Raw genomic sequence first — 15,552 nt, forward strand, 5'->3', positions numbered from 1 at the left:
GAAGTCTTGATTGGATAAGAGGGACCACACCAGACTTGGGGATTGTGGCTGGGACGGATTTTTTTCCTTCTGTAGTAAAGGGTCTAGTTGCCAGTGAAAAATTTTTTGGGGAAGGAACTCCTTAAAGGGGAAACCTGCCCCCAGAGTATCCTCCAGTGTTCTTATAGCAGACAATAGCTATCTTTACCATAAGGGAAAGTACAAGAAGTGTGCCTCAAGAAACAAGCCCAGTTTTAAAACAGCTATCAAAGCGCAAGTGTGAGGCTCTGAAAGAACAAGAATGAAATGGTTTCTTTTAAAAACCTGAAAACTGAGAACTCTGCGATCTCTTCCATTTTAAGCAATAAGATGGGTCTTTCAGAAAATCAAATGCCAGAAATATAAATAATTTATAAACTTTATTTTGAGAAATGCATTAACAAGCTTTCCTTTATAGTCTGAGATCTATACAAAATACACAAAGCACCCTTGAGAAATTTGTCAAAGCATAGTTAATACGATGCAATAAGCAATCCACAAAACTAGGAGAAACAGTAGCAGAAAGCTTTCCAACAGTCAAACTGTTGGAAATTCATTTTACATCATCCTTACTTATCCTATAGTACATTCATTTCCAGAAAGGATTTCAGTGTGCTTTGTATCAATAGGAAAAATCCCTTTTTTTTGTACCACTGAATGATGCAGAAAGAAACAGTATATAGCCTTATAAAATATGCACCAACTTCATACTCAATTTCAGCATTTACTGTCTTGAAAGGCACCTTTGGTGTTAAGTGAAAGAGCTTATTTGCTAATTTAAAAAAAAGTATTTTCAATTAACCTAAATTGTATAAATGTCCTAAGATGGAATTTCTTAAAACAAAGTTGCTATAAAAACATCAGGCCTAATCACTCCTTGCAACACATTTATGTTGCAGTGAGCTGGAAAACAGAATATTAGTCTACATAATAAATTACATAACATCCCTTACAAATAGAGTATTCCTATAATTCTCGAGTGTGACATGGACTTTACATTGGAGACCCAAAGAAAAAGATTACAAACACTAAACCAGTTCTCTGGCTTGAACATTATGGGAAATTACGATGCTTTCAATTACTACTGCAATAATTTTCTGTCAAGATTTATGACCTGAACCACACACTAAGTTAAAACTAGAGAGGAAACAAAAGGCATTTTTATCATGGTTTAGCTGCTAAATAGCACTTTTTTCTTACCAGGGATATATCAGTATCTATGGTCTTCACTTTATTTTAAAAAGCTGATGTCAATCCTGAAACTGATTTCAAACAGGATAACATGACTAATTCTTCCTTTTCAGAAAACTGATATAAATGGAAGGATGAGCAATCAAAATTCATGAATTCAAGGGAATACAGAGACGCTTAAAACAAACAAACCCTACTAAGCTTGTTAACTGGGAACTGCTTTTCGTCACTTAGATGTTAGCCAGCTGATAGTAAAAGCCAAATCCTCTATTAGAACAGCAGCTGTCAGTTTTCATTCCTTCAGCTTATCAGTGTGGCCAATGCAAAGTGGTGGAGTTGGAGTCAGGATACCCAGGTTCAAATCTCAGCTACAATACCATCAGCAAGTCATTTGAACCTCTTTCAGAAAGTTTTTTTTCCCCATATCTACAATGAGCATGGTTCTTAAAAGTGCCTGAAAACGTTGTTATGGAGAAGATGTCAAAGTATAAACCTTAAAGTGCCTAAGAAAATGGCAGTTAACATTTGTTATATTCAAGTTCCAATATATTGCTTTAAGGTTCATAAATTTTTCATCCCTAAAGCACTCTGTTTAAAGTACCTTATCAATCAATAGGAACAGTCCTGTGAATTGCATCATGAAAGGATTACTCTTTTCTGATGAGGAAATGGATGCCCAATGTTATCCGACTGTCAAGTCTCAGAGTAAGGTTTTGGACCCGTATCTCCTTACTCCAAATCCAGACTCTTCCCACTATGCTAGACTGCCTCTATCAGGGCCTTTACACTAATGTAATGAGGTCTTCAATAAATATAAAAAAAAATTAATTCATCTGACTTAATTCCATGTGCCACAAAGCCCACATTTACCTTGGAGTAGAGACTGATGGGACATTGTCCCCTCACCACCTTCAACCTATAATGACAGAGCCCCATCAATTGGAGAATTAAGCTGGTGACTTACTTTTGATAATCTATTTTCCTTTAATGATGTCAAGTAGATAATTCAATCGAAAATGCTCCAAGCTATTTGTATAGGAACAAAGGATATGTGATGAAATCGAAACTTCTGATCTGAAAATCACTTATTAATTGGTTCTTTTATTCCAGAAGAGGAATTTCAACAAGGTTTCTTGTGGCTTGTTTCATTATCTTTGAGCCAACCTCAATCCTATGCTTTTTTTGATGGTTCAGGTTAAGTTACTCTGAGATTTATCATTTTGATACTAAAAAAGCCAAGCTTGTCTGCGTAAGTCATGCAACTAACTACTTAAGCATCTTTTTCTGCAGTGTTATGCAACCTAAATTACCTAAATATGAAGAACTAAGCCAGTTCTACAATTCTAACAGTGATAACAGTATTACTTTCAATACTTTAAATAAAACAAATACCAAAAATGTAGTATTGCTCAACAATCCAGATGCTAATTTGAAAAAATTACTTTCAGTAGTCTTCAAGACTTTGTATCATACAGTGTTTTTATCTATCTCTGGCAGTCAATTAAATACAAATACAGCAAAACAAAAACAGGGTTCAGGGTTAACTTAAGCTGGGGGAAGGGAAACAAGCCTTTTTTATTTTTATTTTTTCCAACAGAAAATCTGCAGAGGTGACAACTTATAGGGTCTTTTTCTTACTGTGTGTACTGAAAAAGCCTCAAAAAATTTTAAAAGGCAGAGCAGCAGAGTCAAGCAAACACAGATGAATTCTGAATTCAAAATTAAGGGCTAGAAAGACAGGAAGTAGCAGGAGATTTTGTTTATTATGTAAATAAAAAAACCTAGGGCTTATACTCAGTTTAGATGACATCTTATTTAAAGATAACATGTAATCTCAAAGTAAATACAGTTATGAAAAGTTTGGATGAGTGGAATATTGCCTAGAAATACTTTATCTTGAAGTTTAAAAAATATTAGCCAAATTTTTTATTATCGGAAAAGTGAACTTGGAGCAACAGTCACGCATTAATGAATGTTCAAGGTAATTTTTGTAAGATTCTTTTCAAATCAGAAGACAGGAAAAACGAATCTTAAGTCACATTAAAATTAAGGGATGAATAGAAAAACAAATACAAATTGCCGAAGATGACACATAACTTAATCCTACTCATTTCAGAAGCCTGAAAACTATTAACATGCAGAACACAATGAATAGGCTATAGAGTGTTTTGTCCATTTTATTCATCTTCAGAATACTACTTTTACTGTGTTGAAGGCTTTAATACAAAATAGCATTTCATAGCAAGTTAATTCTGAATGACTTTTTTGTCACTAAGTGTGACTTTAAGTATTACAAACTTAAATGACTGAGAGAAAAACTAGGGCTAAATTGCAAAAATATATCCTCTACACAAATAGTGCAAAATAGGTTTTTTTTAAAGTAATGGTTATAAAAACTTTTTAGTCATGTTACCTGTTCAGTTGCCATATTACATGTCATTGCTGACATGAGATTATGCCACTAGCACTCTCAACACTATCTGAAACTAGAGTCCTGCATTGGTATTAAGCTGGTAAGTCCAGAAATGTAGAATGGTACAGTGATTACAGGGTTATTTAAACAGGATGGAAGGCAGGTTTGTGCTTTTATGTTACACCATTCAGAAGTACCTATTTTGAAGCAACTGCTTTCTTTATTCATCTGCAGTGGTTCCTGGAAATTCAGATTGATCTTAATTAATATAAGATCAATCCACAGGAGGCATATTAGTCCCATAAAGGAAGCTAAGGCGAACACACTCAACGAGGTGCGTTTTTAATAAAAGGCATATAAGGCATGACAAAATGCTAAGTGAGGCATGTAAGGTCATGATTTTTTCTTAAATCTATTGACTATAATAAGCTCAACAGCTTCAACTTTTAAGACTTAATTCATTCAGCTTGTAAAAAAATATATACACATGCACACTTGGATCATGTGCATGCAAATCTACAGGTACTAACTTTCAAACATTACAAATATTAAACTTCCATTTGCAGTGCAAGGTATCCCACAGGTTTAAAAAGTGACCAAGGTGTGCCTGACCAGGAAGAACTTGGGCCAAAGGGCAAATTTTTGTCTTTTTTAAGGATCAAGTTCCAATTAATTCTGTAAATCATTATGAAACCTAGATTCAAATTCATTTAAACTACCTAATTAGCTTGTAAAAACATTTTCACCTTCAGCGTAAGTGATCTTGGTACCAGGAAGGAGTAAAAAGGGGAAGGGAATTGGATAGCAGTATAACATTCTATCAAAAAAGAATACATAAACAAAAAGTGAAAGCATATATTAAATTTAAAACAAAGCCAGTGGCAGGGCAGTTGTCAGTTTCAGAAAATTTTGACTAGTAGTGACTACAGCCCAGTTTGTGAGCAGTCAACAATTCACTGGTCATGAGACCCTTTCAGAAAGTTGTATTGCAATGTGCAATCTAAGAGTTTTAATAAATATATACACTTATTATATAGGCTGCATATGCATACATCTACAGAGACACACACGTATGTACACACACAGAATCCACTTTCCTCTAGGTCTTGCTCCTAGAATTGGGCTATTTAGCTTCCTTTGGGACTTGAGAGATTTACAGTTACTTTTCCCAACTCTGAAAAAATCCAAAGAACTTTTGTCAAGAGAAGCAAAAGAAATAATTTTAAAAATCAGAGACTCTCAACTGCAGCACACAGGTCATGAGCTGCAGATCCATCAGGAATATAACCATACATTGTCAGATTTTCACCAGTTGTCAGGAGTCTGAATCAGCACCTGAATGTTTCCAGGTTGGCACAACTTGTTTCCCAGGAGTGACGTGTGCTGTGAAAGTTCCAAGTCATCCCTAATTTAAATGAGAGGGGCTCCAAAACACTTCCTGCACCACCCCACGCTGAGGCTTGGGGGAGCATCAATTCTCTGCATCTTTCCTAGAACCTCTGAGGACAGACTCTTGTATGCAAGTTCATATTCGTTGTCAAAAGCCTCTGAAAGACATTTTCAAAAAAGTTAAGCAATATTAATAAAGAAAATAAGTTATCTAAAGCAGAACTGTGGCACATTTGGAGTATCAGGCAACAAATTAATACTGCAAAACTATTTTTTGGACAAATTAGTCAAATAAATTTAACTCCCTTGTTCAAAATAAATGCCGTAGCTGCTCAATTCTACCAACTTACCGACATCAATATTTTCTCTTCCAAGAGACACCAATGACAAGAAGAGGATTTCTCTATATAAACTCCTGTGAAGAAATAAGAATGTATGCAGATAATGAGAGTTAGTAGGCTTACCCACCTTGTGGCAAACACCCTAGGCAGAAGGCCTGGGACGTCTACACGTCCATCTGTTCGTTCCTCTCCACAAAACACCCTGCTCTGGGACAGAGGGGCACCACAGGTTTGGAGGAGAAGGCTAGGAGAATGGGAGGGGCAGGGACATCCCCACCTCCACACCAAATCTTGTCTCCTGTTAGAAGCCATTAGGAAGGAGTTAGGAGGCAACCCAGGGCAAGGGGGATTTTTCAATGACCATTTTCAATGTCCTTTATAAGTGAACTTCTTTACCACTAAAATTAAATTTACTCCCTTCAAAACATGTACTTTTCTTTAGTACTTGAAGGATATGTGTGCACACAACTTAGACAATACTTTTAAGATATATCAGAAAATTATCCTGAGAGTACTGAATTAGAAAACAATGTCTTATTACCTTTGTCGTTTTACATCTGGCTTCACCTTTTGCAAAAGAAGGTTGATAGGTTTAAGAACATCATTATGTTGAATGCTCTGCCTGATGTTCTCTACTAAAGTGCTTGTGGCCTGCTGGTCTTCTGTTACTAAGGATGATTTCTTCTCTGAGTCTAAGAAAGGGAATATAGAGGATAAGCATCATTTAGAAATGTGATCCCAAGACTTTTTTTTCCAAAGTGTTTTTTCACTCCAATTTGGGCTCATATTATATCCCTTGTCTAACTATACTACCTCACTCTGATAAAACCCTTAATATTCATGCAAATAGCTTGTACTATATCCAAGTACTTCTTAAAATATAATAAATAATATAAATACAAATAATAAAAAACAATCTCTAGTTGGTTGATGTTTCCTCTCTCCCAAAAGATAAACTCAAAAAAGGGTGGGGCCTCTATTTTTAAAATGCCACATGACCCTTTTCTGGAAAATAAAAAAACTAGTATAAAAAAACTACTGTATTTATATAACACTCAACAAATGCTAATTAAGCATTCAGTATTTATCTTAATGTATTTTACATGCTTACATTTTACTTAAGCTGCCAGATATCCTTCTAAATGCCTTTAAGAATAAGGTGATTGGGGCAGTTAGGTGGCACAGTGAACAGAGCACCGGCCCTCAAGTCAGGAGGACTTGAGTTCAAATCCGTCCTCAGACACTTGACACAGTAGCTGGGTGACCTTGGGCAAGTCACTTAACCCCAATTGCCCTTCCTTTCCCCTTCAAAAAATAAAAAAAGAATAAGGTCATTTCAGGGGACTTTATTTAAAGCTAAAATCTTTTCATTCGTGAGAACCTTTATGACTCTCTATTTTAAAAAAATGCAGTGGTGAACTCAAAAGAACTTAAGCACAATATGTGTTTTCTTCAAAAATAATTTATGAAGTCAAGAAAAAAACATCCATGGAGGAGTATCAAGGTAAAAAGACTTTTAACATATTTTCTATGGCTGGGAGTGGTTAAAAGCTGCCTCAGAAATATTTTATGGATGTTCTACTCCTCCCCATTATTTGTTCTTCCAAGAACAATCTTTTTCTCAAATCCTCTCATCTCCAGAAACAAGAATTTACACGATTTGGTCTAAATAAATCCCTCTCATGTCACCAAAACTCTCAACTGCTACAAAAGCAGGTAATTTCAAATCTTGATAGCATGCGAAAGTTTGTAGATAGGAAACTCATAATTTACCAGTTGATCAATTTCAAGGTCAAGAGTCAGTTTTTTTTGTGAAAGGTAGGGAGATATACTGGAAAGAATGCTGATTCTGAGTCAGAAAACCCAGGTCTACCAATTACTAGCTTTACGGCAATAGCAAACAAAGTTGCTTCATCTCTCGTGTTTCATTTTCTACATGTGAAGTATTTGCACTACCTAGCCCAAAAGTGTTGATGGCATTATGTCACTTACATACAAGATGTTTTTATGACTATTGAACTTTTAGCTAATATCATTACACTTTGATGATGTGACTTAATTGGTCTCTGCTACTTAATATTGAATTCAAAACCTCGATTCCCAAGTAGGTGGTTTCACAAGGAACTCAAGTCAAGAAGCATCAAGTATCTACTATACGCCAGGTACTGTGTTAAGTGTTGGGAATACAAAGAAAGGCAAAAAGTGAGTCCCTGTTCTCAAGAAGTTCACAGTCTAATGGAGAAACAACATGCAAACAACTATGTATAAGTAATCTACAAAGAGGATAAATTGGAGACAGTTTTAAAGGGAAGGTACATTAAGGAAGACTGGGAGAGGCTTCTTGCAGAACTTGATGGCCAATCTCCTAGCAACAAGCTTCTCTACCCGCTATGGTGGGTCTCAGACGACAAACATAAAATACAATCAATACCTGGTCTGTCCTTGCTGACAACTGCCACAGCTTGTGCTTTATTGGGATAGCCTTTGAGAATACAAGGTCACCTCCATTTGGTGCTGAGGTAGAACTTTAGTGGAGGAGTATTATAGTAAGATTCAAAACTAATAGCTTTGTAACAGAAATTAGGATCCAAACACCACCAAAGTGACACAGTGCTCATCCTATATAAACACTTACTTCTCCATAAATAAACCAGAACAAAAAAGGGCCCAACTGGAAGGACATCAAGCTCATCCACCTCACAAAACCTTTTTCAACTATAGTGAGGTTTGATATGTAGTTTAAAGTTTCTGCATAATGGCTGATTTAAGTTGAATAGCTAAAAATACCAAATTTGACCTGAACTAAGAACTGAATTGGAAACTGTGAGGCTTCTCTCCTTCTAGAAGACTGATCTACTTACTGAAGTTCCTCCAAGAAACATACAAGGGCTCTCCAGGTTCTTGATGAAGGTTGATATTGTCCCATAATAGCTGAATATATACTAGTTTGCTGTCCTGGGACAGAGATGAAAGAGGAAACTAAAAGCAAATTATAAGAAAGTATTAGCCACACCATGAGAATGGTAAAGTTCAACAATAATTCAATTCAACCAAAGATTTATTAACTGGAGAAGAGTTAACAAGACAAAAACCTGGGACTAAGGAAACATAGGCTTGCTGGGCTTGGTTTCAGACTTCTGATTCTAACCCTTTCCGTGACACCATGCTTTTTCTTTGGTAGGGGAATAAAACATATTAGGCTGAATAAGTTGAAAGGAGAAATCTCTCATTATTACAAACTTTAGACATGAACAACATGCTGACTTCCCTAAGTTATGAATGGTAAAAAATAGAGATTTGTGCTGAACTTTACTTATCATACTACTTAAACCCCATTTAGCAAAACTTTTTAAAAAAGACTAACTGCTGAAAGGTCTCTGCATTTTCTAATGTGCTGATTTGTTTCTGTGACTTTTTTAAAAAATGGAGAAATTACTGTGATGTGGCAGTGTTCCTACTCAAGACTGACAGAGGTCACTTTTTACTACAGTGAACTCAAGACATTCCAATTTTGTTGTATTTCTAGGTAATTTTGTTATAGCTATTGTTTGAAGTAAGTAGGTTATTAGGCTGCTTTAAGAGAAACACAGTAACCAGGACTAGGGAAATGACAATTCCCTAGCCTAGTTATTCCATTTAGTTCTGGCTGCCACATTTTAGAAATGGGTACTGATGAGGTGGAGTGTTCTGAGAGGGTGACCAGGGCTTTTAGATCAGAGGGGTCAAATACAATGCTAGTCACTGCTGCTAAGCACCAGAGATACAAAAAGCAGATTGCCAGTCCTTGTGCTCAAGGAGTTTCTAATCTAATGGTGCTAGACAACAAACAAATACATATAATCAAGCTATATACAGGCTACATGGGAATTAACAATAGAAGGAGGGCACTATTAAGAGGGGTTGGGAAAGGCTTCCTGTAGGAGGTGGGATTTTAGTTGAGACTTAAAGGAAGCCAAGGAAGGAAGCAGGCAGAGATGAGGAGGGAGAACATTCTAGGAATGGGGGACAGTCAACGAAAATATCTGGAGCGGAGAGGGAAAAGGCCAGTGTCATTGGATCAAAGATTTATGTGGCTGGGAATGAGCTATAAGACTGGAAGGTAGGAGGAGGCCAGGTTATGAAGGACTTTGGATGCCATTTTGAGCATTTTGTATTTGATCTTGGCGGTAACAGAGTTTAGGTTGACTTGTGGCAGTGAGGGCCCAGTTGAAGTTAGGTAACATAACTTTACAGTGGATCCAGTCAGAACAGATTTGAGGCTTGGCAGGGTGTAATCAGCAGAATAAGTGTAATAGCAATTTAGATTTGAAGATCTTTCTCACCCAATAGGCCATGTGACCTACTTATATCACAGGAAGCCTAAGTCACATGTGATGGGACGATTTCGCTGAGAGGAAAAGGAAATTGTGTCACAGGAAATGCTGACATAGTAGTTCTGAGGGAAAGAGCAGACGCGTGGTGGGTGTGAGTGTATTTGTGGGAAGACCTCAGGAGGGCGGATGGTTTTGGAATGGCGAGGCTCCATGCTGTGATATTGTGTTTTAAGTTCCTTGCTGTTATGATAAAGTGGGTTTATTGGCTGTGGGAGTTGGTTGCTTGGTTATGGGATCTGGTCCTCTGGTGTGTGAATAAACGGTTTACTTCTTCTATCTTCTATGTGGAGAGTCTCTCATATTTTGTGATACAGAACCACAAAGGCATTTTGACAATTATCATCTATATTGTGATTATTGCCTTGCTGATACAATAAGGAGAGTGAGGGCTCAAGAGAGGCAGACAGTATAGAGTCAAACTGGTTTACCAAGAGGTCAAGATGAGGTAAAGAGGAGAGAGTGGCTAGTGCAGGGGAGATGGTCACAGGAAAGACAGAGGGAGAGGTGAAAAACCAATAGATTAATGGTCAGATTAGAGGATTTGAGAATTCCTAAAAGTGGAAGTGGTACATTTATGGGTGATCACAAGATCAAAGATATGACTATCTTTGTATATGGCTGAGGTGGGGTAAAGGAGTAGCTCATGCCAGTAGGTTGAGGAAATGAGTGGTTGGGGTGTTTGAGGGAGAATCAATATGTATACTTAAGTCTCCAAGCATGAGGGCAGGAGTTGCTACCTGGCTCACAATTTTTGTCTCTTTGTCTTCCTTGCTTGCTGTATTTTTTTTAAACTTTTCTTGTATTTCTGTTGTCAGATGCATTGCAAAGCAATCTGTTCATGTCTGGTGTTATTTGTAGGAATGTTTCAAATGCTTCTCTTCTATTGAAAAGCCATCTTTTTTCATTGGCGATCAGGCTCAAGTCTGCAGGACGTCACCTCAGGGTACATTTTGAGCTCCTTTGCTCTTCATACGTAACTCCATTTCCTTCTGTGATATGCAGAACAGTCTAGTGCTATTTGAAATTTCTTTCCTTTATATGTGAAGATCTTTCTTCTGGTCACTTGAAGAATTTGTTCATCAGTAGAATCATGAAATTTAACCACTCTGTGTCTTAGAAATATTTTTCTAGAGATCTGTGGCTTCCTACAATTGATACTCCCACTCTGACCCCTTGCATTCAGAATTTCTGAGCAGTTTTCTTGTATTATTTCTTGCATTATGGTGTTCAAATTTTTGAACTTGTATTCTTCGGGCAGACTTATGCTTAAATTGTTTCTAATAGTCCTTTCTTCATGATGAATGTTTTGCTTGTAAAAAGATCATGTTTTCTTTTAATATTACTTTGCTTCTATGTATTTACATTCCTGATCAATTGTTGTCTCCTTTGTTTCTTTGGAGAGATTTGCCACCATAGATTTAAGTTTTTTCTGTCCTGCCAATTATTTCCTCTATATGGGTCATTAATTCTGTTTTCTTGATTCTTTTTTCTCTCTTGAATCATTTAGGAATATTTTCCCGCAGTTTCATGCTTTCCTGGGAATCCAAAGTCCTTGACTTCATCACGTATCTATTTTAAAACAATTTTAATAATTTCTCTCCCCAAAGTTATCATTCAGTCATTTTCTTTTATCTTGCAATATTCATTTGCAGATACCTGGACTTGTTTAGGCATCCTAAAAAGCATCTTCCCTTCTATTAATTAATAACTTCCCTTTGGTTTATCTGCTTAAGGTTTTTAACTGAGTTGTCTTCCTTCTCAAACCTTTGGTAATTTTAGTCTTTTTTCTTTATATTACCCTAACACTCACTTTCTGACACCTTCCCCTTTGAGGGTGGATCCCTTGAGGTCTAGAACATCAAAGCTGTCTCAGCCTTCACACATGATGGGGAATTCATTTTTCTCCAGCCTCAGTCTCTGACCCAAGTGATTTCTGAAGAAACAGAAATGGCTTCAGTTTTATCCATTCCCCTTTTCTTCAGGCTTGGTGGAGTTCCACACATGCTGGCACCTTGCTCCAGTTCCCTCTATTCCTAAGTTTTTGACTAAGCACTACTCAGGTAGTATGCAAGGCAGAGTAAGCGGCTGCTAGGGGAAAAGGAGGGATAGAGTGAGTTTTGCTACTTGTTGCCTCAGAATGGCAAGGGAATTGCTAAGTCAAAGATTTCATGGCACAAACCTACTGGAATCATGGTATAGCCAGGGATGCTGAGTACAGCATCTTATTTCATCAGGTTGTTACTTCACTAGACACCTTAGACAGTACAGCCAGCTGTAACTGCTTTACCTCTTGGGTGTCATTCTTATTCTGGAGAGGTCTGAGGGGATTGTGGGTTATTAGAATCTAGCCCTCTATTTTGTTTGGTCATGCGACCCTAAAGTCTACAGAGACTTTATTGTAAAACAGGTGTATACGCTGAGACATTGAGCAGAGAAGGTCCCTTCTATGATAGGAAATAACTTCAACAGCAGGCCAAGGGAAGCCCAGATACTTCCTATATTCAATTAGTACCAGAAGTCTAGTATTCTTTAGGAGTAAACTCAGAGATAAGTGTAGCTGATTATTCTCTGTTTCCAGAAGATGTTCTTAGGGTGTCATCAAAAAAAGCCAGTAAGTACTTCTAAAATATTATCTATATCAATTCCTTTTATCAGCTTGTTTCAACAAAAATCCAAACCTGGAAATTACTTAGGAATGATATCAGAAAGAACAATAAAAATAAACTATACCCCTATTTATTCTGCAATCATAAACCACCCCTTCAAAGCTACATATTTCTTTACTAATTCTGAAAAGGATTTCCATAGGCCAAAATAAAATTGTCCTTTACTATTCATATTACCTAGTATCTCACTGATTCCCCTAGGTTTTTACAATTGTTACCTCTTCTAAACTAGTCCAATGGAACAAGTTAGTACTTACCTGTACTCCTTTATTACAATGTTCAGAAGTGAGAATAAGTCCTGGCAAATTGCTAGGAAGGTCTAACCGTCTGAAATACCAAACCAGATTCCAGAAAATGATTGGATGCTGATTGATGAATGAAGATGTGTGAATCACTTGATCTCCTTCATTCTCCAACAGAGACTCAAGTTCTTTACGAAGCACTAATGGACTCAAGTAGGGCACGGAAACAGGGGAAGGGTTGGGTCTTTTCCTTAAAGGATCCTTACAGTGAAGGGGAAAAAAAAAGCCAAACAGAAAACTGTTTATGTTATTATCTTACACTAATGTTCTTATACCATAATGTAACATCTATTTCAGAAGTTTCAGAAGTTGATACAATGATGAAAATTTCAAAAAAATAAATATGATTTGCATGAACTGGTTAAGCTTTTATAAATATATTTTAAACTGTATTCACCAAACCTCCCATCATTTTTTTAAAAACAACGAACTTATCAAACACATTACAAGAAAGGAGAAAAATAAGGATTACATATGAAAGTATGAACATATGTTACAAAAAGTTTTTTTAAAGTTTATGTTAAATTTAACAAAGAAGAATTTGCCATGTTGGTTTGTGACTCCATCTGAACTATTTGTTTTCTCTTGCATATTTTTGTTTTACTGATGCTCTTTTCCTTACTTCTTTTCTAAAAAATCTCTACCATTGTCCAAGTCTTTACAGCAGGAACTTTTTAAACCTTTTTTTCCCTGTTCCACCACAAGACCCTTTTGGTAGTCTAGTGAAGACTACAATCGCCTTCTCAGAATAATTTTTTAAAATAACTAAAGGAGATGCTAAATTTCAGTTAGTGGGGTGAAAAGATGTAAATTTTTTTCTCATCCAAGTTCACAAACTCTTTGAAACTGTAGATCCCGGATTAAGAACCTTAGCTTCAGAAGAAGGTATTTCTCCATCAAGTTATTTAGGAATTACAGCAGAGAGAGGTGTTTTTCCTTTTTAATATCTATACATTTTAAAGTTTTTGCAAAATGTTTGCATTTTGAGATGCTTCAGTTACTCTCAAAAATGAGTGGTAGTTCCAAGCACAATTTATTTAAGCCAATTCATATAGCTGAGGTAGGTTGTAACAAATTCATGCTATTCCTTAATTATACCTTTATCCTCCCGTGATTTGATTTACACTTAATAAAAACTTTATTAAATTAAGAGCCAATATGTTGAGGAGTATGATATGTAAAAATTGGAAGTAAACTAACTTTTACACCAAAAGTAGGAAAAATGGAAGAAAATATTTTCATAGAAAGAAGCTTTCTCCTCTAAATGCAATATATAAAATTCTCAAATTTACACTATCAATACAAAGTATAAATAAATATATAGATAGATATTCAAGTTTCTGACAAAGAGAGGGCCCAAGTGGCAGAAATCAGAGTTACTGAAATCAGTTGTATCAACAAACGAGCTAATGTTTTCTAAAGAAGTATTCACAAAACATCTTCTTATACAAAATTATGCTGTGCTTTATTATACAAATATATAATAGGGCCATAATATTTACTGTTACTTACCACAACTTCCTGTAAACTGTTTGGCAGACTAACTGTTGAAATGCCATGGAAAGGTGGCTGAGAAAAATCAATATTTTGCAAAGGGCCTCCAACACTGTGGCTTCGAGTCAAAGATACTCCTCGACTTGAAAAATTATTAGCTACAGATGAAGTTTTCACACTGGGGAAGTCTCTACTCTCTTCCTTTAGCTCAATACTTTAAAAGAAAAAACATGCTCAAATAAAACTCTTCCTTTCTTTCATTGTTACACTGTTTAAAAAACAAACATTTCTTCCTTTGAAACTACCATATTTGCAATAATGGCAAAGAAATTAAAGCAATATCCAAAAAATGACCTATTACAACCAAACTGGACTAATACTAGAAATGCAGAGACGGTTCAATATCAGGAAAACAATGAGCATCTATCTAAAAACAAATGTTAGCATTATGTGCAATAGATAAACACTGTAAATTTGGATTTTCCTACAGAAATTTTTCTCTCATTTGCACTGAAATGAATAAATACCTTTGACGAACAATTAACACATTCATTTAAAGACCTAATAAGAAACAAAATGTGCCCAACTATTTTCTGAATACAATTTTAAATACAAATTCAATCGCACAGAAACTTTAAACAAATTATCTGCTTTCTCCGTCTATGCTTCAGATACCACCTCACTGCACTCAATCCTCATGTTTCCTAGAGACTTTTAGCTGCATTTGCTACTTTTTAGTTGTTTTAATTGCCTTTTATTGTATCTCCAGCTGCCTAGCTCTTTGAACTGGTATCTTTCTAGCAGTATTTTTTCTATTGATATGTTACTTTAGCTGTACTTTTATCTTTATAACAACTTCTAGAATTACACTTCATTTTCTATTCTTGTACCTATATTGCAGTTATAAAGGTATACTCATTTGTTTCTAGGAAGCAGTATTTCCAGCCTTCTCCCTATATTTGTACTTTATTATAGATAAATTCCAAGATTTTTTAAAGCTGCATTTGTAGCTTCCTATTTTTAAAGTCATTGATAAATTGTACTTAGACAAGTAATACAAAACTCTATTTATACTTCTAATTATATCTGCCATAATGTATGATCCCCAGAAAGTAAACTAAAACAACATATAAGAGTCACTGAAACTGATGGCACCACATAACATGACATTTTGGTAGTTTCTCGTTGTTAAAACAAATGTAAAATGATTGCACATGTATAACCTTGTATCAGATTGCTTGCCCTCTTGGGGAGAAGGGAGAAAAATTTGAAACTCGCAATCTTACTAAAAATGAATGTTGCAGTAGATAGAGCACCATCCCTGGAGTCAGGAGGACCAGAGTTGAAATCTGGCCTCAGACACTT

The 15,552-nt window shown here is 35.9% G+C and overlaps 1 protein-coding gene across 2 annotated transcripts in view; it reads right to left on the minus strand.

Annotated features, from left to right (window-relative positions):
* Window positions 1-379: 379 nt before the first annotated feature.
* Window positions 380-15,552, minus strand: part of DENND4C (DENN domain containing 4C) — a 135,239-nt gene continuing 120,066 nt past the window's right edge. For both annotated transcript variants that reach the window (XM_036739466.1, XM_036739461.1), the window contains 6 exons: window positions 14,206-14,401; window positions 12,649-12,894; window positions 8,214-8,331; window positions 5,894-6,044; window positions 5,362-5,426; window positions 380-5,169 (listed from right to left, as the gene is read on the minus strand). In XM_036739466.1, coding sequence (XP_036595361.1) covers window positions 5,033-5,169; window positions 5,362-5,426; window positions 5,894-6,044; window positions 8,214-8,331; window positions 12,649-12,894; window positions 14,206-14,401 — 913 coding nt within the window. In that variant the 3' untranslated portion in view covers window positions 380-5,032. The remainder of the gene's footprint in view (window positions 5,170-5,361; window positions 5,427-5,893; window positions 6,045-8,213; window positions 8,332-12,648; window positions 12,895-14,205; window positions 14,402-15,552) is intronic.

Source organism: Trichosurus vulpecula, chromosome 1, assembly GCF_011100635.1.
Source record: "Trichosurus vulpecula isolate mTriVul1 chromosome 1, mTriVul1.pri, whole genome shotgun sequence".
NCBI classification, from domain to species: Eukaryota; Metazoa; Chordata; class Mammalia; order Diprotodontia; family Phalangeridae; genus Trichosurus; species Trichosurus vulpecula.